Below are 27,120 nucleotides of genomic sequence, written 5' to 3'. Positions count from 1 at the left end.
ATGCTACATTACAAAATATACACTCATGGTGCCTCGTGGCTCAGTCAACTGAGCACCCGACTCTTGATTTCAGCTCAGGTCATGATCTCATGGTGCATGAGATCGAGCCCCATGCTGGGCTGAGTGCTGACAGCACAGAGCCTACTTGGATATCCTCTCTCCCTCTCTCTCTCTCTGCCCCTCTTCCATTCTCTTTCTCACTCTAAAATAAATAAGTAGGGGCACCTGGGCGACTCAGTCGGTTAAGTGTCTGACTTTGGCTCAAGTCATGATCTCATGATTTATGAGTTCGAGCCCCGCATCAGGCTCTATGCAGACAGCTCAGAGCCTGGAGCTGGCTTCCTATTCTGTGTCTCTGTCTCTCTCAGCCCCTCCCCTGCTTGTGCTCTTTCTCCCTCTCTCCCGAAAACAAATAAAAATTAAAAAAAAACAAAACTTTAAAATAAATAAATAAAATATACACTCAATGTAAAAGGAAGCACTAATGAAGGAATAGAGGAACAAGAAAGATATAAGGCACATAGAAAACAAAAAAGGAGACATACAGAAAGCAAAAAGAAAAATGACATATGTGAATACAACTATGTTAATAATATTAAATGTGTATGGTTTAAACAATCAAATCAAAAGTAGAAGTTGTCAGACTAGATTTTAAAAAAAAAGCATAATCTAACTATATGTTGTCTTAAGATTCAAAGATACAAATACATTGAAAGTAAAAGTCTGGAAAAAGATGTATCATGCAAACAGCAACCACAGGAAAGCTAGAGTAGCCATATTAACATCAGAGTTTAAAACAAAAAAAAAACCTGTTACTAGTGATAAGACAGACATTTTATAATGATAAAAGGTGAACCTTTTCAAGAAGATATAACATTTATAAACATATTTGTAACAATAAGTACTAAAATTATGAAGAAAAAAATGAACAGAAACGAAATAGACACTGAACAATAACAATTAGAAACTTTAATACCCCACTTTCAAAAATGGATAGGACAACCAGACAAAAGATATAAAGAAAGAGAAAAAGGAAAAAGAAAAATTAAACAAGACCATTAACCAACTAGACATCTACAGAACAATGCACCTGACAAGGATAAATTATATATTCTGATACATTCTGAGATTTAATATTCCTCTCCCAGAAATTGATAGAATAAATGGATAGAAAACCAGTAGGGATAAGGAAGACTCAAATGCTATGAAAGAATATATGTTCAAACTGATATTTATTGAATGTTTACCCCAAAACAGTCAAATATGCATTATTTCAAAAGTACATAGAATATTCTCTGTTAGACTACATAGTAGGCCATAGGACTAGTCTTAATACGTTTTTAAAAAAAAAGAACAAAATCATAAAAAGTGCATTCTCCAAATTAAGCAATGGTATCTTAGCTATAATTTCAAAATTGAGATCAACTGGACTCCACCAAAATATAAGACTTCCATGCTTCAAAGTGCACCATCCAGAAAGTAAAAATATAACTGACAGGATCTGAAAAAAGATTTACAAATCATGCATCTGATGAGGGACTTGTATCCAAAATATATAAAGAACTCTTACAATTCAGCCATAAAAAGGCAGATAACCAATTAAAAACTGGGAAAAGGATTTGAACAGACATCTCCAAAGAAGATAAGCAAATGACCAATAAGATGGTCAGCTTGAAAGATCTCACTTATATGAAATATACAGAATAGGCAAACCCACAAGAACAGAAAGTAAATTTAGTGGTTCCAGGGGCTGGGAGAGTAACTGCTAATGAGCATGGTGTTTCTTCTTGAAGTGGTAAGATGTTCTGGAATTAGATAATGATGGTCAATGTCCAACTCTGTGCATATTACAGAAGGATGAATTTTATTATATATGAATTATACTTCAATAAAGTTATTTACAAATTACAGTAGGGGCACCTGGGTGGCTCAGTAGGTTAAGCGTCCAACTTCAGCTCAGGTCATGATCTCGCAGTTCGTGAGTTCGAGCCCCATGTCAGGCTCTGTGCTCAGAGCTCAGAGCCTGGAGCCTACTTCAGATTCTGTCTCTCTCTATTTCTCTCTGCCCCTCCCCCACTCATGCTCTGTCTCTGTCTCTGTCTCTCTCTCTCAAAAATAAACATTAAAAAAATGTTTTTTTAAATACAGTATATTCTCCAATCAATTAATTACATTAGAAATTAAATTAGAAGTCACCAGTAGAAGGAAATCTGGGAAATCCCCAAATATGTTCAAGTACAACAACACACTTTAAAATAACCCAGGGGGCACCTGGGTGGCTCAGTTGATTAATTGTCCTACTCTTGGTTTGGGCTCAGGTCATAATCTCATGGGTTCCTGAGATCAAGCCCCACATGGGGCTCTGCACTGACAGAAAGAAGCCTGCTTGGGAGTCTCTCTCTCCTCCTTTCTCTGCCCCTTCCCCGCCTGCATGTGCTAGCTCTCTTTCTCTCTCAAGATAAATAAACATTTAAATAAATAAGATAGATAAATAAACAAATAAATAGACCATGAATGAAAAGAATGAAAAGACAAGGCACAGGCTGAGAGAAATATTTGCAAAAAATATATCTGATAATGGACTCTGTATATAAAGTATACAAAGAACACTTAAAACTCAATAATAAGAAAACAAACAACACAATTAAAAAATAAGCAACAAGGGTGCCTGGGTGGCTCAGTCGGTTAAGCGTCTGACTTTGGCTCAGGTGGTGACCCCATGGTTTGTGGGTTTGAGCCCCACGTCGGGCTCTGTGCTGACAGCTCGGAGCCTGGAGCCTGCTTCAGATTCTGTGTCTCCCTCTCTCTCTGCCCCTCCCCCATTCGTGCTCTGCCTCTCAATCTCTCTCTCTTAAAAATAAATAAACATTAAAAACATTAAAAAATAAATAAAAAAATAAGCAACAGATCTGAACAGACATCTCACAAAAGAAGATATACAGATGGCAAATAAGCATATAAAGAGATGTACAACATCATATGTCACTAGGGAACTGCAATTAAAGCAACAATGAGTACCATTACATACCAATTAGAAAGGCTAAAATCCAAACCCTAACAATATCAAATGCTGGTAAGGATGTGGAGCAACATCAACTCTCATTCTTTGTTGGTAGGAATGCTGAATGGTGTGGGTACTTTGGAAGATAGTTTCTTGTAAAAGTAAACATATTCTTACCATATGATCCAGCAATCACACTTCTTGGTATTTATCTAATGAATTGAAAACTTATGTCCACACAAAAACCTGTACATGAATGTTTCTAACAGCTTTATTCATAACTGCCAAAATTTGGAAGCAATTAAGATGTCTTTCAGTAGGTGAATGGACAAACTGTAGAAAATTCATACAATAAAATATTGTTCAATATTAAAAAGATATGCACTGTCAAGCCATGAAAACATGTGAGGGGAACTTACATGAGGGAAACTTACGTGTATGACTAAGTGAAAGAATCCAATGTGAAAAGGCCACATACTATATATGACTCCAATTATATAACATTACAGAAAAGTTAAAACCATTGAGACAATAAAAAAAAAAAAAATCAGTGTTTGCCAGGGGTTTGAGGTGAGGCAGGGACAAATAGGTGTAATGTAGGGGATTTTTAGGGTAGTAAAACTATTTTCTATGAAACTATGAATGGTGGCTACATGTCCTTATACATTTGTCAAAACCTTTGGAATGTACAACACCAAGAGTAAACCCTAATTATCTGGGTGATAATTATGGGTCAATGTTTGTTCATCTATTGAATCAAAGATATCACACAAGTGAGGAATGCTGATCTTCAGGAAGCTGGGGAGGGAGTGAATTTGGTAGTATGTAGGAACTCTGTACTGTCTGCTCAGTTTTGTTAAACCTAAAACTTCTCTTAAAAAGGAAGTATAATAATAATAATATTAATAATCAAAGAAATCACAAAATAATTAGAAAATATCTTGAACATACTTACATTAAAAATAAAGAAAATCTAAAATCAATAAGCTAAATTCTAACTTAAGAAGCCAGAAAAAGAAGAGCAAATCAAACCCAAAATAAATAGAAAGAGATAATAAAAATCCAAGCAGAAGCAATAAAAAAGAAAAACAGCAGAGAAGAATGAAATGTTTCTTGGAAGAGATCAATAAAACTGACAAGCCTTTAGGTAGATTAGGAATCAGCAAACTCATTCTGTAAATGGCTTGATAATAACCATTTTAGGCTTTGAGAACTACTCAACTCTACTGTTATATAGTGATAGCAGCAACAGACAATAAATTAGCGAATGGTTGGCTATATCTCAATAAAACTTTATTTATAAAAACTGTTGGTGGGCTGGATTTGACCTGAAGACTGTATGTAGCTGGGCAATTTCTGGGCTATAATGACCAATAAAAAAAGAGAAGACACAAATAAGAAAATAAAAAGAGATCCTACAGAAAGGAAAAATATTAAAGGAATATGAGCAACTTTATGCCAAATTAGACAACATAGATGGAATGGAAAAATTCCTAGTCCATCACAAATTATCAAACAGATTCAAGAATAAGCAGAAAATCCAAAGAACCCTATATTAAGAAAATTGACTTAGAAATTAAAAGCCATCCTGCCAAGAAGGAATCTAGATCCAAATGGCTTCATTGATGAATTCTATCAAACATGTAAGGAAGGAACAAATAGTGTCTGTCCTAAACAATACTGTGTCAGAAAATAGAGGAGGTGGAAATATTTCAAAACTTACTTTATGAGACCAGTGTTCTCCTGATGTCAAAGCAAGACAAGACATAGGAAAAAGATGTTATAGAACACTATCCCTCATGAACATGCACACAAAAATACTTAATATATTAGCACAATGAATTCAGTAACCCCTAAGATGTATTATATAACACAACCAAGTGGAGTTTATCCCAGGAATGCAAGGTTAGTTTGACATCTGAACATAAATTAATACATCATATAAATAGAATAAAGAACAAATACCATATGAGCAACTTAATAGATGCAAAAAAGCATTTGGCAAAAATCCCAAATCAATTCTTGACCTAAAAAAAAAAACCCTCTGGGCGCCTGGGTGGCACAGTCGGTTAAGCGTCCGACCTCAGCCAGGTCACGATCTCGCGGTCCCTGAGTTCAAGCCCCGCGTCAGGCTCTGGGCTGATGGCTCAGAGCCTGGAGCCTGTTTCCGATTCTGTGTCTCCCTCTCTCTCTGCTCCTCCCCCGTTCATGCTCTGTCTCTCTCTGTCCCAAAAATAAAATAAACGTTGAAAAAAAAAAAACCCTCAAAAACTAGAAATATAAAGGAATTTACTTATTCTTATAAAGGAAATCAATGAAAAACTTATAGCTAACATCATACTTAATGTTAAAAGACTGAATTCTTTCCCAAATATAAAGTCCAGAAAAGGCAAGGATATTCAGTCTTACTTACATTCAACATCACCCTGGATAATAAAGCAAGAAAATGTAAGTGTAATAAAGCAAGAAAAATGAAGGCCCAAAGACTAGAAAAGAAGTAAAACTATCTCTATTTACAGATGATATAATCTTATATGTAAAAAATCCTTGGGAATCTAAAAAGCAAGCAAGCAAACAAACAAAACACCCTATTAGAACTAATGAGTTTAGTGAGATCACAAGATACAAAACCTGTATACAAAAAAATCTGTTTTATTTCTATATACTAGCAATGAACCATCTGCAAATGAAAGTAAGAAAGCAACTCATGTGCAGTATTATCAAAACAAATAAAATACTTAGGAATGAATTGTAAACAAGAAGACCTATACATTGAAGACTAGAAAACACTGCTGAGTAATTAGGAAGATCTAATAAAATGGAGAGATATACCATGTTCACAGTTTGAATGATTTAATATTATTAACACGGCAATTCTCTCCAAATTGGTTTAATGCAACTTCTCTTAAAAATTTGGGGTGCCTGGCTGGCTTAGTCAGTAGAGCACATGACTTTTAATCTCAGAGTTGTGAGTTTGAGCCCCACGTTGGGTGTGGAGCCTACTTAAAAAAAAAAAAAAAATTCAAGCAAGTATTTTTATAAAAAATGATAATTCATTCTAAGCTTTATCTACAAATGCAAAGGACACAGTATAACCAAAAATATTAAAAAAAACATAAAAGATGAAAGACATTACCTGATTTTATTTCATCTTTATTTTATTTTGTTTTGTTTCAAGTTTTAATTTAAATTCCAGTTAGTTAACATATAGTGTAATATTAGTTTCAGGAGTAGAAGTTAGTGATTCATCACTTACATATAATAAACACCCAGCGCTCATTACAAGTGTCCTCCTTAACACCCATTTCCCATTTAACCCATCCCCCCGCCAACCTCCTCTCTGGCAACCCTCAGTATGTTCTCTATAGTTAAGAGTCTGTTTTATGGTTTCCTTTCTCTTTTCTTTCTCTAAAAGATTTCAGAACAAAGCGTCTTCCCAGCCTCAAACGAAGCCAGGCTGAGTGTTCTCTCCAGCTCCAACTCCTCTACCCTCAGCTGCTTCAACTACACACCTATCTAACAAGCATACAATCTGGAAATATTTATATTTAATATTAATAAAGGATTTCAAAACTAGAAGAGGCCTTAAAGATCATTTCTGGGGGCGCCTGGGTGGCGCAGTCGGTTAAGCGTCTGACTTCAGCCAGGTCACGATCTCGCGGTCCGTGAGTTCGAGCCCCGCGTCAGGCTCTGGGCTGATGGCTCAGAGCCTGGAGCCTGTTTCCGATTCTGTGTCTCCCTCTCTCTCTGCCCCTCCCCCGTTCATGCTCTGTCTCTCTCTGTCTCAAAAATAAATAAATGTTAAAAAAAAAAAAAAAAAAAAAAAAAAAGATCATTTCTGTTGGTCATCTTATAGACTAGTCATTTTAAAACTAAAAAGTAAATGATAAAGCCATAGCTATCAACCTGATCTTATCAAAAAGAAACACAGATCTCACTGTAAATCAACTTGAAAATAGAAAAATTTTTCAGCTCAACCTCTGCAAATAAACATTAAATTGATTCCCAGGAGACTTTCTCAATTTATGGACTGTCACTATCTGTCAATCTACCAAAGATCTGTTCTTAAGGTAAGGAAGAAGTAAGGGTGAATACTTTGCAGCTTTAAAGCTAATGTCATATACTGTAAAAACAGCTTGTCAACAGGCTTCTTAGGACTTCGAGACCACATGTCCACAGTAAATATTATATGTGATACAATTTCAACTATATTTGATTACTACATAGATGATTTATATATAGGCTTATGCTGAAAATTAGATCTCAAGTCTAGCCCAGAACCTTATACAACATGCCCATGTATGTGATCTTGCTCAACCTGTCCAAAATGGGATACTTTCTTGTTCATTTTCTCCTCAGTTGTTCTCAACATTTTGACTGGGAATAATGAGAAGAGAAAAAAACTTGCATACTGTGTGAAAGGGGAAGTAAGAGGCATAATAAGTTAAATATTTAGTCCGACAGAAAATATTTCCTTATAAATAAGAAGGGGTATCTCCACCCCTTCCATTATTTGAAAATTCTCTTAGATTAATAAACTCTGCTTTCAAAAAGCAAATAGTGTCTTCAAGCCCCAGCAGAAGTATGAGGTAAACCTTTCATAATTTGAAGGATTTTGCTAATTATTCATCACTTAGTAAACATTTTTTAAAAATGTAAAACTCATACTAAGCAAAAGAACTAGAAGTTTAGCTTTTATAAGGCATCCCAATACCATATTTCTTAAAAGCTGCATAGAAAGATAAACAACAAAAATTTCACTGACATACCTTACTGTATCACAAACCTATTCATCAAAACCTTAACTTTCTAACCTGGAATGTCGGAGGCTGTCCTTTTTGTTTTTTGCAGAGCACAATGTGCATTCACAGCCAACTGCATGGGGCTTGGGTAGAGATACATCCTGTTTTAACAGCATTGTAAGAATTTCATAGTTGTTACGATGAGCAGCTAAAATGACAGGTGCAACATCCATAGTTGTTGAATACTCAGGATTCTGAATTCGCTCCATTAGTTTCTGAAAAATATTTATATAAATGTCCAAAATTATTATTTATGACTGCAAAACAACACATTTATCTGAAAATGAAATGAAAAAATCAGAATGCACAAAGAACTTAAGAATTATATTAAGAAATATGATAACATTTTACCAGGACTAAATTTTTTTTGAAACCTGAAAACTCAATTTTAATTAATAAATGCGATAAATCATGACAGTCAAAACTCTTCAATAGGATACATGCATACATCTAGAGTTCTATTTTTGTAACAAAGAAGTGAAGATACCTAGAGAAATACTTTAGAAAAAAGTGTTTAATTTTCACAAGATTATGGAAACATGCATGACAATGATAACAAGAATCTTAGAAAAAGAATATAAAGGAAAAACAGAAATGTTAAAAATAGGCAGAGTATAAATGCATGAGAAAAATTTTAAAAATTCCACCTCTATGGCAAATCTTGCCACATTGATAGCAGTGAAGCTGCCTGAAAGGGATAAGTAAATAGGAAGCACTCTTCATTTTGTAGAATTCTCTACATATTCCCAATCAATACCTATACTACTTCCTGTTACAAAGGCACGAAAACACTAACAATCCTAACTACTATTAATGAGTCACTCCTGAAACTGTTAGGCACTTTACATTTATCACCTCATTTCATCCCCATATTAGCCTGCAAAACTGAGCATTATAATCCCCATGAAGAAACTGAGGCTCAGAGAAGTTAATGTGCCCAAGCTATGCAACAGAGTGGCAAAATGCAGATCAGAACTCAGGTCTGTATTACACTGGAGCCTTCTTTTATGAATAGTTTCTTTCTGCTTTCACTACATGGGCTCATGGGCCTGGTGATGGCATGACATGAAAAAAGAAACTATGTAAATAAAGAATCAGGGTTAAATAAAATGGTTGACTATTTTATGACTATTGCATACTCTTCTCAATACTTCTCACTTTTTCACACACATTTCCGGGAGATATGTTTGATTCCATTGCATAAGCTTATCAAGTTCACAGAATTTTTTCGGTAATTTTTATTAATATCATAAAAGTAATACATACACATTATAAAATATCCGAACAATATAGAAAAGCAGAAAGAATAAAAATTCCCATATTCCTCCAAAGCAACAAACATTTTATAGTATCTCCTTCTAGACCTCTATTACACCTCCTTTTAGGGACATCTTTGATATAAGTGATTTGGCATCAATGATTAAAAACAATGGTCCTTGGGGCACCTGGAGTGCTCAGTCTGTTGAGCATCTGACTTCGGCTCAGGTCATGATCTCACGGTTTGGTTGGTGAGTTCGAGCCCTGCACTGGGCTCTGTGCTGACAGCTTGGAGCCTGGACCGTGTTTCTGCATTCTGTGTCTCCCTCTCTCTGCCCCTCCCCTGTTCACTGTCTCTCTCTCTCTCTCAAAAATAAAAAATAAAACATTAAACAAAACAAAATAAAACAAAACAATGGTCCTTAATATTTTGAACTCCAAGGACCCTTTTAATAATCTCATAAAGCTACAGCCCAGGGGCTCCATGATGATTCAGCCAGTTGTCTGACTATTGGTTTCCACTCAGGTCATAATCTCACGGTTCATGGGGTTGAGACCTGCATCAGGCTCCATGCTGACAGCATGGACCCTGCTTGGGATTCTCTCTCTCCCTTTCTCTCTGTCCCTCCCCCATTTGAACTTTCTCTTTCTCTCTCTCTCTCTCTCTCTCTCTCTCACCCTCTGTTAAAAAAAAAGGGCGGGGGGGCAAAAAAAAAGCTACAGCCCAGAATTTCTGGGAAATAAAATTCGTGTATTTAGAATTTAGTATGCAATTTAAGAAAATTCATAGATCTATGCTCAAGATATTTTATTTTCTTTATTTAAACAACCTACCACAAACATCTTTATGAATACAGCTTTTTTGAAATTTAGGATAAAGTCATTAACCACAGAACCCCTGAAGTCGAATAATAGGTCTAAAGGCCATGAACAGTTTTAAAGCTTTTGGTATATATTACCAAAATTCTTTTCATATTTTACACTGCCAATAATATAGGAATGTACCCATTTCACACTTTAGCTAGGCAGCACTAGGCATGGTCATTCCCAATTTATAACACACACACAAAAAAACTACCATGAAATATTAATTTACTTTACTAGTTAAATTTTACTATTTTTTGACATACTTAAGCTGTTTTCCTCTTCTTTTATGAATAGTTTCTTTATGTACTTCCCATTTATTTATTGTGGACTTTAATGAATTTATTTAAAAATAAGAAAGAAGTCTAAAAATTTAGCCCTTTCTCTCCTTATTACTGGTTTATAGAGAAGAAAATGATATTTATTCTCTTAAAAGAAAAATGTCCTCAGTTTTCCTATAAAACATACTTAACATGAAAAACATTATTAGAAGATTAAAATTCATAATTTAATTGCTCATTATATAATCTACATACTACCAAAAAAAACACCCCACCTGTATTAGAAAGTCAAAATTTATCAATAGACAATTTTGATAAGCCAAGAATACAGAATGAATTCACTGAAATGATAAAAAAAAAAAAAGTGTATAAAAATATTTGACACTGCCTGTCAAAAAGTATTAGGGCTGTTAAAATGTGATCCTGCCCTCACTGGAAGTACTCAAGCAAAGGCTGGATAAGCCTTTCGGTTACAGATGAAGTACAAAGTGTATTTCACTGAGTACAACTCAAGATTCGACTGACAGTGGTAATGGTGATAAAAGAATGCCAGTCAGCTGCTCCAGTACCCTGGCAGGTTACACCCCTACTCCCTGCCAAAAAAGTAAAGGGGTTAAAAGGCTAGAAAGTGGAATAAGTATATCAAAATATAATCATGACTGCAAGACAGGTGACAGAAAATTGAATAGGAGTCTAGATATTTCTGACCCTTTGGACAGGGGCTGTATTCTTGGCCTTTTTTTCTCTGCTCCTGTTGGTCTCTCGCCACAACTTAAACTAGTTGGTACACTCCTCTGGAGAAAGTCATGCTTACACAAACTTTGTAATATCTAAATGAAAGTAAAATATTTCAGTTAATATGTGATAAAGTATGCAATTTAGCAGAGTTTCTCATTGTTCTCAGATAATGGCAGATAATCTGTAACCAAGTTATATTTCTTTTGTAAAACAATATTTTTCTGAGTATAGCCAGTTTACACAACCAGCAATTATTTAAACTGCTTGTCTTACTACCTCCTCACCAATAATGAAGGTTGTAATTGCTAAATTTTGATATATAACAAATATATCATTTTTAAAGTAGAATTTGATTAGTGGCTATCTTCCTAATTATAAAGGCAATAAAGAAAAAAGGAGTAACACAAAAAATACCCTTAATTTAGCAATGAGATGACTGCTGTGAGGTAACATTTTGCTACATTTCATAGTTCCTTGTCTGTGCATGTTTTTAACTTTGGACTATATATTGTATGTCCAGTTTACTATTCTCATTTTTTGACTTATGTGATATTTGTTCAGGTTTGTATATATTCTTTGAAAAATACCATTTTAATATATATGTAATTATTACTATTTCCCATCTTTTATTTGGGGGTGTTTAAATTGTGTCATATGGTTTTTTCATTGCTACAAATAAGATCATAATTAACATTTTTGTCCACATTTCTGACCAGCTTCTAGAGGAGGAAGCACTAAAAAATATGAGCATCTTTCTTGTTTATGACACATTCTGCCAAACTGCTTCCCAAAATACCCTCCCTACCAATTGTGTGTGAGACTGTACTACTCCCTTGCAATCAATGATCGTTATTTTTAAAAATGTTTGCTAATTTGACAAGCAAAAATTAGTATTTCATGTGTTATTAGTAGTAACTTTTAATCTTTTTCTGAGATGTTTTTCATGTCCTTTTCTCATCTTGATATTTTTCATCAATTTGTCAATTATTAAGATTAATTTGTGATATATAGGAAATATATTTTCCAATTATCCATCTGCTTTCTAAATTTTTTCAATGTCTGAATTTCAGAAATCTAACTTCTATACAGCCAATGGTTGTGCCATTGCTTTTTATGATTTTTGTCCTTTGCTTTTAAGTTTACAAAGTCTTTCCACTCCTAATCACTTAAATATTCACCTACATTTTCTTCCAGTTTTATGGTTTCACTATATATATTTAATTCGTAAATCCATTTGGAAACTAACCTGAATTTTCAACTTAATCTATAGAATGTTCAAAACTAAAAATACTGATCCACACTGACAAAGTTACGGAAATATCACTAATTTTAAAAAGGTTTCCTGAAAGCAATATTAATTATTCTTCAAAGTGTCTACTTACTTTAAGGCAATACCTTACAGTAAAAAAAACTATTTCTTTAGAACAAAATAAATTTGGGGGAAGAAAAAAATGGCAATGGGGCAGATCTATTTTGGTTTAAAAATCCAAATTAATAAATATTTAAGAGTACTAACTACTATAGTTGGTCTTGATGATCGTTTTGGCCGATGATTAAGTAGTATATCAACAGCTCCCACTACTTCAGAGTCGATTGCCACCAAAAGTGCATCTGCGGACTTCAAAAAAAAAAAAAAGGTTAAAAATGAAAATGGAGGATAAAAAGGTAAACTATTTATTTTTACTAATTCCTAAATAAAACTCTTTAAATTTAAACTGTATTATATACAGTAATATTAAATATTTAAAAATTTAGACTATCCAAATAAATAGTACATTTGCTGGCCTTAGCAGTACTTTTGTGTACCACAACACACACAAATTTCTGTCCTGGTTTCATTGCATAAACTGGTGAAATAATAAATGCTTGAAGAGAAGGGTTTATTAATGGATCCATGCCATATTTAAAGTTGAAAATTTTTTTCAAGATCTTTACTTTTGAACTTTGAACCAAAAGAATCTTAACATTCCAGATGTATTAAAGAAATTGCCAAGGACTATTACTACTGGTACAGGGTATGTTCAGTCTAATAAAAATTATCATCAATGCAACCATGAGGATAAGGGGAGCCCTCTGTTCTCAACTTTAAAACATACATGGCTGACTGAAATGGTACAAATTTGACATTGATATTAGCAATCTTATCAAGTAAAAGCCACAAAAAACTAGGCCACCAATGTCCTTAGAGACAAGATGGAGAAGTGACTTTATAGTTTTAAAAATCCCAAACTATAGTTCATTTTGAAACTCCAACTTTGACTGGAAGAAAAAGTAAACAGAAGCTGAGAATAGGGACTTTCCAACACTGCAACAAAGTCTACAGTCCTATTATTATACTTGGCAACTGTGACATCAGGTTTCTGTGTTTCTTTTTGTTTTGTTTTGTTTTGTTTTGTTTTGTTTTCTTAAAGAAAGCTATAAAGGGAGAAGGGAAACATGGGGATAAATAATGTTTTAATCTTAAAAAATGACCCAATTATTTTCAATTTTTACACTTGAAAAACTGTCATAGTCTTTGACAACCATCTATATCAACATCCTCTCTCTTTTGAAAATGAAACTCTATCAGATCTTTAGTATTCTTTGTAGCTGAAAAGAATAAAACTTCCATTCACTTTCTCTAGATGTCAAAAATAGGAATAAAAATGGAAGACTTTATTTGGATATCTAAAAATAGGACTAAGCACACCAAAGAAAGAATTGGGGGCCACATTCAATCATTAGGAACTGTCCATATATTGCCACAGGAAAAACCCCCCACTCTAATGAGAAATGTAATTATTTTATCCCTTAAAACTTTTAGGGTTCACTGGGCTGTAGCCTATTCTTTGAATTTAGCATCATTCTTCTTCTACTTTGCAAACATTTCTCTTCAGTTTTTACCATACTTGGTCAGGTGAAGCAAACAAAAAGAATTATGTATTCATTACTACTAAACATTTCACTTATGATTAATTTTAACCTATAAAGCTAATTATAGTAATGGCACTGCTCTTCAAGTCAAAGCACCAGTCAACTCCAACTATCTGAAACATAGCCATGGATCCAACTGCAAATTTCCAAAATAACTATATTGAGCTGTCACAAACTAACTTCATGGGCATTATTTCCCAGGAGGAATTGCCTCAACCATACTGACTTAAGAGTTGTCTATAAATGAAGGAAAACTGGCTTTCCCAAGTATTCTCCAAGTCTTTACTGAATAAGGAAACAGCTAGGTTAAAACTAACAAAGTAGAAAGAAGTGAAAAAATTGCTAAAAGCTGACCAATGAAAAGATAAAATATCAATATAGCAAAATCGCTATCAATACAGAGCAGTCTGAAGCCATATAATGTAAGGACAAACATGTTAATATTTTCAGATTATATAAAGCAAAATAAAACATTTATATTCTCAAAGATTCCCACTTATGATGGTAAAGTTAAATTATATTCAGATACACTATTTTGTGAAGAATAAAGAAAGATTCATGTTAAATCTTTCAATGCTTAAAAGGATAAGCTTCAGGAATAAAAACTATTTGTGTAAAAAAAAATCGTGTAAATAAGGAGTTACGATTAACTTATTCTGCACAAATCATATTTATTTGATAAATCAAAGGAAGTTCTGAATGAAAAAGTTTCAAATAATGTTTAAAATATTGTTAGGACAAAAGGTCATTAGTTTTGCTTCCCAATTTCTCACAAATATTTGACCATCCCTCCCTTATACCAATGTATTCAATATGTATACTTATTATGTATTAACAAGGGTGCTTGCTATAGTCCTTCCCATCTCAGAATGTCTTTTCAACAATTCCCATACTCTTTCCCCTAAGCTCAAAGTAAGAAGCTTCTTATTTTCTTTCCAAAGCTGTTTTCCACCTTGGTATTCTATTTAATGTTTTTCTTCTATAGGCACTTGGTTCTTCATTTACAGAAAAAACAGTCCTAGCTCCCATCTCCCAAAACATGAAATACTTCCTCACTCTTGCTAAGCTGACTTGATCCTGTCTTTTCTTTTCACCACTCAAGTTTTCTTTCTCTCACTCTGTCAAATTTCTCAAACCCATGCATATCATGTTCTCTAACTCTACTGATGCCAGTTTCAAAATCCAGTGCCTTTTCTACTCCCTCATTTTCTTTGATTTCTAAGCAACACATTAAAACTCTTTCTTTGGTGTTGACAATGCTGCACTATCCCAAACTCCTTTAATGGAACCCTTTCCTTCTATTGCCTTTATTAGCATAGATGTTCCCTGAGAAAGAATCAGCAGGAGCCCTTTGCTCTCCTCGGTAATTTCATCCACTTTTCATGATGCAGGTGATCATCCCATGTCCGTGACTGCTCTATCTCTCCAGCCTGACCTCTCCCTAGAGATTTAATCTTCATGTGTAACTGTGTATTGGAGACTGCCTGATACCCCCCAAATAAATAGGACTAAAACCAGAATTCACATTTCTCTGCCCCACGCTTGACTTAACTTCTTTCATCCTTCTCCCAGCCACCTATGTTAACCATTTCCAAATCATCCTAGACTTTTTAAATTCTCCCCTCCAAATTTAAATACTAAGTTCTATCAACTCTTCCTTCATAACATCTTTCACATCTGCCATTTTTCCTCCTATTCTTGTAGCTACTATTCTAGTTCAGGCTTTAACCTCTTCATATCTGGATTACTGTAAAAACTGTTCACCCAAGCTATGGCCTTCCCCACTTTCCATTTTTTAATCTATACTGAATACAGCCACTAGAATGGTTTTCCTAAAATATTACTGGACACATCACATTCTTCCTCAAAAATCATTTAATGACCCCACTATCTATACACCCAAATTCCTTAGCCTGGCATTCAGGCCCTTTTCATTAGTTTTGTTTTAGTTATTTTTCCAGATATTTCCCACTACCATCCAGCCCAAATAATTTCCTCAGAAGGCTAAATTATCCATTGTCTCAAAAATATACATTGCATGTGCTTTTGTTTACATCCTTTTCCACATCTCCTATTCCAGAGCTATCTGTACATTTTTGAGAGTAGTTTCAGTAGTAGGTAAAAGCATGGACCCTGGAGCCAGAACCTGGGTTCAAATTCCAAGTCTGCCATTTGTGTTGTACCTTTGGGCATGTTACTTAACCTTTTTGTATACTAGTTCTCTCCACTATAATATGGAAATAATAATAGTACCTATCTCATAGGGCTGTGGTGAGGACTAAAGAAGTGAATATATTTAAGATTCCTAGCATACAATAGCACTACATAAATATTGGTAATTATTAATGTTTGAAAGCTGAGCTCAAGTGACATACTTCCATGAAACCTTGATAGCAGATACACAGTGACTTTCTCTTTTCTATGTTTCCAAAACATCTGTTGTAAAGCACAAAAGTTTAACCATAAAACATGGTTTTTCAATAACGTTATTGACATTTGGGGCCCGATAATTCTTTGTTGTGGGGCTGTCTTGTGCACTGCAGGATGTTTAGCAGTATCCCTACCCTCCACCTACCACATGCCAGTGGTGGTCCATCCACCAGTTGCGAAACCAAAAATGTCTCCAGATATTATCAAATGTCCCCTGGAGAGCAAAATTGTCCAGTTGAGAGCCACTAGCATAACGCAAGATAAAATACATAATAGCACTTTTTAACCTCAAAGTAATACACAAGGGTCAAGTATTATAATACACTCAGTACTTATCAAATACACTTCTGCATTATTTAAGTGATTAGAAATTCATATGTACAGTTGAAAAATACAGGGGTTAGGTAGGGGTGTCCACCCCCCACATACTCAAAAATCTGCATATAACTTTTGACTCCCCCAAAATTCAATTACTAATAGCATGTTGACCAAAGCCTCACCAATAACAGTCAATTAACATATATTTTGCATGTTATGTGTATTATATACTGTATTCTAACAATAAAATAAGCTAGAAAAAAGAACGTTATTAAGAAAATCATAAGGTAAAGAAAATACATTTACAGTACTACACTGCAAAAAATCCACATATAAATGGACCCATGCAGTTCAAATTTGTATTGTTCAAGGGTCAACTACACTTTCATTGTCCAATTAGTTTTAATATCCTTTAGTACACACCTCATGTTTTACTTATTCATTTCCACAATCACACCCAACCAAAGGCTTTGGACATCTGTTGATAGGTAAGACGGAGATAACCTGAGACAGAACACAGTGAACTGGAAAGAGCATGGGATTTGCAGTCAGAAGATCAGGTTCAAATCTTGGTTTTCCTCTCACTCACTTTAGAACTTTGGGCAATTCATTAAAGTCTATGAGCCTCAGTTTTCCGGTCTATAAAATATAACAGCTATATAGGCTGGCTATGATGTTCAAATGTGATCAGGAACCATGTATACTGCAGAATTATTATATACACAGGATCATGTATGTAAAAAGATAAAACTGATTATCATACTATAATACTTCTTTTATCCAGAATCATCAGGGTCCTTCTTTATAACTATTTTCTAGGTCACTGAAGCTTATGCCTTTAAGTGTTTCACTTTGAAATTTAAACTATTTTGATGGCAGCTTTCTGCTTTCAGAAGTACTATACATATTCTTCTTTCTTCCAAAACAATAGGTACTGAATATAATTTAACTTTTCCTCACTTATTCTGAGCCATTGTTATAAACATTGATTACCATCCCAACATACAACTTCTTCAGAGATTATCAGATATGTAATGCTTTTGACCTCTTTATTAAAGAGAGTCAGAGGTACTGTGCCCCATTTTGTTTTTCTGCAGCCCTCATGTCCCTTCTGTTGCCCCTCTAATTCTCTATGGATTAGAAGAGTAAGTATTATAAGTTTGTTAAAGTTGAAGGAGAGCTCCAGTACTCTATTGACTAAAGTTCATAAATGGAAAAATTCACGGCACCTACTGCTCAGAGATTTTTTTTGTTACTTTCTGGTTCTCAGTGGTGTTCTAGATAACTGGAATTGCTGGGAAGGCAATTTCTTTTTCTACTCCAAATATGCATGTACACAGAAAGTGCCATATATTTTAATGCATATGTATATATACACACAGTAAAAATACACATAAAACTTACTTATATTTTTTAAATTTTCTGTGAGTGCTTCCTGATGCCACTAAAATAAAAAGCCTCATTAATTTGAAGCTCCAACAGAGCAAACAATCATGCTATTTGAAAGAAAAAAAGAAGTGCAAGAATTCATGTGCTCCCATCATAAGCAAACCCAAAAGAAAAGGAAAATAATATTATTAAATTTCCTTCACAATCTCTTGACTGAATTCTTTCAAGACTTATATGCATGCCTGCTTTTCTACCTGAATTTATATGAAGACAAACAGAAAGGTCTGTATTTTCCAGTTAAAATTTTTGTTTTAACTTTTAGTTATAAGCAAACACTAAACTTCAGACAAAAAGGAAAAATTAATAAAATTTAAAAGGACAAAATAAAAGTCAAGTTAAAAATTGCATTGTGAGTCAGGAGCATTTTGTTCTTGTTTGTAAATTACACGGGCCACAGAAAAATCTGTTTCCCTGACACTTCCAGAACATTTGTACTATTTTTAAATATATAATATAAATAGTAATAACATAAGTAATAAAAACAAAGCCATCTTTAATAAGTCATGATAATTTACCTGTCAGATGTTATAAAACATTTATAAGGAAGGAAAAAGTCAAAATTGGGAGGAAAAAGATAAATCAAGACAAAATATACTTTTTATAAAAAGGCTTTTTCATGGTTTGTTTTTAAAACTTTTAGTGGCTCAAGACCAAATAAAGGGTGAAAGAAAGAAAGAAAAAAAAAAGAAGGAAGAAAGGGAGGGGGGAGTGGAAGAAAACTAGAAAGAAAGAAGAAAATATGGCATATCTAACAGTACTTAGAAGCTACTGGATAGAATTATCTAGCCTTGTACCTGACAACCGTAGTCCAAAAGAAGCTGTAGTATATCCAAGTTTTCGTTTTCAATAGTTATGGTAACAGCATTTCTCCCAAGCACATCTACGCAATTTATGTTCAAGTCACCTGAACTGTTTTCCTCCAAAATCTTTTTAACCATATAATAGTCACCTAAATAACAATATACAAACATAATTTAATATCCAAGACATATTAGATAAGAATGACTGTAAAAACTTAGCCTGGTGATTTAAAAGAAAATTTAAAAATCTAAACTCATTTCGCATATGGAAATGTGCAAAGAAAATGGGAACATTTCCTTGCTGAAAAACTTATATCCTGATAAAATAGTATGCACACCAACTGCAAACATAAGGAGTAAAATTTTAAGTGTGCAGTTTGAAACAAAAGTTAAGTTTAAAATTCATAATTGACTGACTATAAGTAAGGAAAGAAACTTTTAGAAGATATTTAAATAATACAGAATGTCCAAAAGTACAGACTGGAAGCTAGAAAAATAAAAGAAGCTTAACGGATTTAGTTTTACATCTCATATACACATTTACTAGCACATAACAATGGTTAAAAATAAGATCTAATAATAAGCATAGAATATTAAGAAGTGGTTTTACAGGGGAAAACCTAGTTTGGAAAAGCAATGTGAATGTATACATGCTAGTAGGTATGCATAGTAAGAGGAAAGGATGCCAGAGATTCCTATCCTCTTCTCCCCATTCTCCACACACACACACACTCACTCACTCACTCACTCACTCACTCACTCACCTCATCATCTGCTTACGTGACCAGGGAATGTTCACTTCATAAATTAATAAATAATTAATGCTGGTAAGGGCTGAAGTCAGAATATTTCAAAGTGAAGTTTGACGTGTTGAGAGCATGCAGATTACCTTCCGCCTAACTCCAGCCCACATCAAAACAGTTGACCCAACAGGGTAAATGAGATTATTTATGGAGGTAATCATTTTCACCGAGGGCCCATTATATTTATCTGTTGACTAGCTAGTGCAGTAATATAATAATAAGGTGGAATAAATAAAAAAAGAAGGGCTAATTAAATAAAGCAAGGTGGGTTTTGTTTATTTAACTTTTGAAACATAGGAGGAATAAACCATTTTAAGTGACTTGCAAATATAGTTGTTCCGCAAAAGTGTATGAAAAATAAACAGGAAAAGAACAATCAGAATGGAAACCACAAGGAAAAAGAAATGAGTAATTTCATGATACAGAAAGAAAAAATCCTAAAAGTGAACTAAATGAGTGGACAAGAAGGAAAACTAACAGATTTTTGTTAAAACTTTTCAAAGATTTGCTACTATTTTTAGTCAATGACTTTAAAGTTCCCACACATTTTGGAAGAAGTTGAATGGTAGTTATTTGATGGCATACTTCATTAGATTCCTCAATAAGAAAACTAGTCATGAAAAGAAATATTTTCCTCATAGCACTGCTAATTAATATTTAGATACTAATGTTCCATGGCAAAAACTTATAAAAAAACTTCAAAAAGTGAAGCTCTTAGTCACAAGATGAATAGTGAATATACAGATAGACCAGTGAAAATTTCACATTGTTTTGGAAAGTAACATCTTAAACCTTATTTAAGGTGAATTTATTTCAATATCTTAGTGGTAGGAAAATGCTACCCATAAAAACTCTATTTTCTTTAGTTTCATGAGGTGTCTAGGGGAGGATTAATTTTTTATTTATCCTGTTAGGGACTCATTAAGCTTGCTGAATCTAAGGACTTCTGCCCTTCATTAATTCTGCAATATTTTCAGCCATTACCTCTTCAAATATTACTTTGTCTCCATATTACTCTGTTTTCTATTGGAACTTCCATTAAGCATTATTTTGGAGGGGCATCTGGGTGGCTCAGTTGGTTAAGCGTCAACTTTGGCTCAGGTCATGATCTCATGGTTCATGGGACAATGCAGAGACTGCTTCGGATCCTTGGTCTCCCTCTCTCTGACCCTCCCCCCATCATGTGCGTGCTTTCTCTCTCTCTCTCAAATAAACATAAAAAAAAAAACAAACCACACACATTATGTTGGATCATCTCATTCCAATTTGTGTCTCTAAACATTTCTTATTTTTCCTCTTTCTTGCTCTCTCTCTTGCATTCTTGATACTGTGTCCAAATCTCACTTATTCCTTATTCAATCACTTTAACTCATTTATTTTTTTAATGACTTTTTTTTTCTCCAAATTTTACTGGATTACTTTCCAAATCTTTTGTTTTACTTCCTTATGTTTTCATTTCCTTAAGATTTTAGTCATTTTAAACATACTTATTTTATGGTTTTTATATGATACTTATCAGGTCTTAAGGATTTAATCCTATTTGTTGTGCCTAGTGATTATCAATAATGGTTGACTGTCTTCTGAATTTTTAAATTGAGCATTGCAAACTCATCTTTATGCAGCTTAACTGTGGGAATCCTGGCAACCTAGTTTGAAAGCTTATCACATCAAGGATGTTTTAAGTTTGTTTCTTCCATATAACTCAGAGGTTTTGCTCCCCTATCAATCCTTTTCATTATTTATTTCTCAGTTTAGGTTTTCATGGACCAAGTAGGTAATATTAAACTCCAAGCCAACAAGAGACAGGACTATATCTGCATATTCTTACTTACAAGCTTCTCTGTAGTCTCCCAGTGCTGGTGGATGGATTCTTTTCTTCATCTACAGCTTTGCTACAGGTATAATGTTTTAAGGATACTCTTCTGTTTTTCAGTCTTTTTCTCACTTTTGGATCCTGAGTGTTTCCCTTAATTTCCTGAAAGCTCAACTATTCATTTAAATGGTCGTTTGTTGTATTTTAGCTAGCATTCCTAGGTGATTTGAAGCAGAGGGTTTTTAGATTATCTAGTCAGCCTTTTGATAGAGCCAGAAAAGTATAAAGAATTGTATAAATACAATTCTGACAAAATTTTATAAACTGTAGGTACAGCAAATGGACAGAAACAACTGCTACGTTTTAAAACTTTACATTGCTGTTTAAAGAGTAATTTATTGCAAATGTCAGACACCCTAGCTTTAAGGTTTCAAAGACTACTTCCATTATACTCAGGGGGCTATACAAGAAAAAAGAAACTTAAAAATCAAAACCAAATCAGTAAATTTCATCCCTAAAGATAATAAAAAGTACCACCTTGAGATAGCTGACACACATATGCAAATGAAATATTACAAACTATAGTCACAGAACCTATAGGAAACTATAGTTTAGGTTTCTAAGTATTCCACCCAAGTTTACCTTTGCAAGCCATTTAAAACAATGTGCTATACTGTTAAACCCAGAACAATCCTAAAATTTAGGATGAGCGTATATGTAGAAAAGAGATTAGTAAATTTAAAATATATAGGAAGAAGCTAGTTATAGAGCAAGGATTACAATTTAAATGCCTTTTTATGTCAGACAAATATATACTTTTCATTTTATATTAAAGTTGCTTTTAATAATTACATGCATCTTTTATCTTTTAAAATATAATATATAGAAGAAAATGCAACATAATCTGTTTACTTTTTGGCTAGATTGTTCCTTTTTCAGTAAAGGAAAAATAACTTTTCAATCAATTCCACCCATATGCCAATTCAATAGCAAGCCTTCTTAGCCCCCCCTCCAAAATAGTTCCCATACTCATCCCCTTGTATTCATGTATACTGCTACCCTAGTCCAAACCACTATCATCTCTTTCCTGAACTCTGCAATAGATTCTTTACTGATAATAGCTGCTTACACTTCTAATACAAGGGTCAACATACTTTTTCCATAGAGGGCCACAGAGTAAATATTTTAGGCTTTATGGGCAAATACCCAAGTCTGCCTTACTGCAGAAAAGTGATTACAAACTGTATGTACACAGGTGAACTCCAATGTGTTCCAACAAAACTTTATTTGTGAACACTTAAGTTCAAATTTTATATAATCTTCATATTATAAAATATTATTCTTCTTTTGATTCATTCCCAATAACTTGAAATGCAAAGTGTGAAAACTATTCTTAGCTTGCAGGCCTCACAAAAACAGGTGGTGAGGATTTGGCCTGTGGGCCATTTTGTCCACCTTGCTCTAGCCCCACTCCTTTAATCCACTGTCCACCCAGCAGCCAGAGTTGATCTTTTTAAAATTCCTATCATTCAATTCAAAAATCTTGAGGATTGGGGCACCTGGGTGGCTCAGTCTGTTGAGCTTTCGACTTAGGCTCAGGTCATGATCTCGCGGTCTGTGAGCACAAGCCCCGCGTTGGGCTCTGTGCTGACAGCTCAGAGCCTGGAGCCTGCTTCAGATTCTTTGTCTCCCTCTCTCTCTGCCCCTCCCCCACTCATGCTCTGTCTCTCTGTCAAAAATAAATAAAACATTAAAAAAAATTTTTAGGGGTGCCTGGGTGCCTCAGTCGGCTGAGTGTCCGACTTCAGCTCAGGTCACGATCTCACAGTTCATGAGTTCGAGCCCCCGTCGGGCTCTGCGCTGACAGCTTAGAGCCTGCTTCAGGTTCTGTGTCTCCCTCTCTCTCTGCTCCTCCCCTATTCACATGCTGTCTCTCTCAAATACATACATACATACATACATACATACATACATAAATATTTAAAAAAAAAATCTTGAGGATTGTTATAATTTTCCATCACACCTCAAATAAGTGCCAAAATCTTTATTGTGGCTTATTAATCCCTATGGGACCTGAGCTTCACAACCATTCTCCACTCACCTTATGCAACTCTCCTGTTTACTCAGTATGATCTTTCTAGACTAATGTTTTCCAAAATGCAGGCTGCAACCCCACCAGCAGTCATAAAAACAATGTAGTGAGTCCTAGATAGCAATTTAAAAAAATTAAATACTATTAGGGCGCCTGGGTGTCCTAGTCGGTTAAGCATCCAACTTCGGCTCAGGTCACTATCTCTCAATTCGCCAGCTTGAGCCCCACATCGGGCTCTCCACTATCAGCATGGAGCTTGCTTCGGATCCTCTGTCTCCCTCTCTCCCTGCCCCTCCCCTGCTTGCCTGCACATGCACACATACTCACTCTCTCTCTAAAAAATAAATAAACATTTAAAAAAATGAAATAGTATTGGGGGCACCTAGCTAGTTCAGTTGGTGGAGCATTTGACTCTTGATCTTGGAGTTGTGAGTTCAAGCCCCACACTGGATGTAGAGAATAAAAATAAAATCTTTAAAAATAAATAAACAAAATAAATAAATTAATTAATTAAATTAAATGAAATAGTATATAAAATACCAGGGTAACTCGTGAATCCTTAGCAACAACCAAAGCAGCAGAATATACTTTCTTCTCGAGTGCACATGGAACATTCTCCAAGATAGATCACATACTGGGTCACAAAACAGCCCTCAATAAATATGAAAGAATTGAGATCATACCATGTACACTTTCAGACCACAATGCTATGAAACTTAAATCAACTACAGGAAAAAGTCTGAAACACCTCCAAAAGCACGGAGGTTAAAGAACATCCTGCTAAAGAATGAATGGGTCAACCAGGCAATTAGAGAAGAAATTTAAAAATATATGGAAACAAATGAAAATGAAAATACAACAATCTAAACGCTTTGGGATGCAGCAAAGGCAGTCCTGAGAGGAAAATACATTGCAACCCAGGCCTATCTCAAGAAACAAGAAAAATCCCAAATACAAAATCTAACAGCACACCTAAAGGAACTAGAAGCAGAACAGCAAAGGCACTCCAAACCCAGCAGAAGAAAAAGAATAAAGATCAGAGCAGAAATAAATACACAGAGTCCAAAAAAACAGTAGAACAGATCAATGAAACCAAGAGTTGGCTTTTTGAAAATATAAACAAAATTGATAAACCTCTAGCCAGGCTTCTCCAAAAGAAAAGAGAGGACTCAAATAGATAAAATCATGAATGAAAATGGATTTATTACAACCAATCCCTCAGAAATACAAGCAATTATCAGGGAATACTATGAAAAATTATATGCCAACAAACTGGACAACCTGGAAGAAATGGACAAATTCCTAAAGACCCACACACTACTAAAACTCAAACAGGAAGAAACAGAAAATTTGAACAGAGCCATAACTTGTGAAGAAATTCAATAAGTTATCAAAAATCTCCCAATAAGAGTCCTGGACCAGATGGCTTCCCTGGGGAATTCTACCAGACATTTAAAGCAGAGGTAGTACCTATCCCTCTCAAGCTGTTCCAAAAAATAAAAATGGAAGGAAAACTTCCAGACTCATTCTATGAAGCCAGCATTACTTTGATTCCCAAACCAGAGATCCAGCATAGAGAGAGAACCACAGGCCAATATCCTGATGAACATGGATGCAAAAATTCTCAATAAGATACTAGCAAATCGAATTCAACAGCATATAAAAAGAATTATTCACTATGATCAAGTGGGATTCATTCCTGGGCTGCAGGGCTGGTTCACTATTCGCAAATCAATGTGATACATCACATTATTAAAAGAAAAGAACTAGGAGATCCTGTCAATAGATGCAGAAAAAGCATTTGACAAAATACAGCATCCTTTCTTAATAAAAACCCTCAAGAAAGTTGCAAAAGAAGGAATACTTCAACATCATATAAGCCATTTATGAAAAGCCCACAGCTAATATCATCCTCAATGGGGAAAAACTGAGAGCCTTTCCCCCTGAGATCAGGAACATGACAGGGATGTCCTCTCTCACCACTGTTGTTTAACATAGTGTTGGCAGTCCTAGCATCAGCAATCGGAAAACAAAATGAAATAAAAGGCATCAAAATTGGCAAAGATGAAGCCAAACTTTCACTTTTTGCAAACAACATGGTACTCTACATGGAAAACCCGATAGACTCCACCAAAAGTCTGCTACAATTGATACATGAATTCAGCAAAGTTGCAGGGTACAAAATCAATGTACAGAAATTGGTTGCATTTTTATGCACCAATAACAAAGCAACAGAAAGAGAAATAAAGAAACTGATCCCATTCACAACTGCACCAAGAACCATAAAATAGCAAGGAATAAACCTAACCAAAGATGTAAAAGATCTGTATGCTGAAAACTATAGAAAGCTTATGAAGAAAATTGAAGAAGACACAAAGAAATGGAAGAACATTCCATGCTCATGGATTGGAACAACAAATATTGCCAAAATGTCAATACTACCCAAAGCAATCTACACATTCAATGCAATCCCAATCAAAATCGCACCAGCATTCTTCTCAAAGCTAAAGCAAGCAATCCTAAAATTTGTATGGAACCACAAAGACCCCAAATAGCCAAAGTAATAATATTGAAAAAGAAAACCAAAATGGGAGGCATCACAATCCCAGACTTTAGCCTCTACTACGAAGCTGTAATCATCAAGACAGTATAGTATTGGCACAAAAACAGACACACAGACCAATGCAATAGAGAACCAGAATTGGACCCACAAATGCATTGCCAACTAATCTTTGATAAAGCAGTAAACAGTATCCAGTGGAAAGAAGACAGTCTCTTTAACAAATGGTACTGGGAGAACTAGAGAGCCACATGCAGAAGAATGAAATTAGACCACTTTCTTACACTATACACAAAAATAAACTCAAAATGGAGGAAGGATCTGAATGTGAGACAGGAAACCATCAAAACCCTAGAGGAGAAAGCAGGAAAAAAACCTCTTTGACCTCAGCCACAGCAATTTCTTACTTGACACATCTTCAAAGTCAAGGAAATTAAAAGCAAAAATGAACTGTTGGGACCTCATCAAGATAAAAAGCTTCTGCACTGCAAAGGAAACAATCAACAAAACTAAAAAGCAACCCAAGGAATGGGAAAAGGTATTTGCAAATGACATATCGGATAAAGGGTTAGTATCCAAAATATATAAAGAACTCACCAAACTCCACACCCAAAAAACAAATAATCCAGTAAAGAAATGGGCAGAAGACATGAATAAACACTTTTCCAAAGAAGACATCCAGATGGCCAGACACATGAAAAGATGCTCAACATCACTCACCAGGGAAATAAAAATCAAAACCACACTGAGATATCACCTTACACCTGTCAGAATGGCTAAGATTAACAACTCAGGCAACAAGAGATGTTGGCAAAGATAAGGAGAAAGAGGATCTCTTTTGCATTGCTGGTGGGAATGCAAGCTGGTGCAGCCACTCTGGGAAACAGTACAGAGGTTCCTCAAAAATTAAAAACAGAACTACCTCATGACCCAGCAATAGTACTGCTGGGAATTTACCCAAGGGATACAGGACTGCTGATGCACAGGGGCGCACATACC

At 34.7% G+C, this 27,120-nt stretch overlaps 1 protein-coding gene across 7 annotated transcripts in view; it reads right to left on the bottom strand.

The window, feature by feature from the left end:
• TRPC1 (transient receptor potential cation channel subfamily C member 1) overlaps positions 1-27,120 on the bottom strand; it is a 66,420-nt gene that overhangs the window by 33,019 nt on the left and 6,281 nt on the right. For 2 of the 7 annotated variants that reach the window (XM_047875299.1, XM_047875298.1), the window contains exons 2-4: positions 18,848-19,002; positions 12,460-12,561; positions 7,816-8,018 (exon numbers count right to left, since the gene is read on the bottom strand). In XM_047875299.1, coding sequence (XP_047731255.1) covers positions 7,816-8,018; positions 12,460-12,561; positions 18,848-19,002 — 460 coding nt within the window. Of the gene's footprint in view, positions 1-7,815; positions 8,019-10,913; positions 11,026-12,459; positions 12,562-18,847; positions 19,003-21,488; positions 22,210-27,120 lie in introns of those variants that run through there. The other 5 variants (XM_047875297.1, XM_047875301.1, XM_047875300.1 and 2 more) reach the window with 5 other exon arrangements.

This window comes from Prionailurus viverrinus, chromosome C2, assembly GCF_022837055.1.
Source record: "Prionailurus viverrinus isolate Anna chromosome C2, UM_Priviv_1.0, whole genome shotgun sequence".
In the NCBI taxonomy this organism is placed as follows: Eukaryota; Metazoa; Chordata; class Mammalia; order Carnivora; family Felidae; genus Prionailurus; species Prionailurus viverrinus.
Note: the sequence above shows the minus strand (reverse complement) of the source record. Positions and strands in the feature narration are given on the sequence as shown.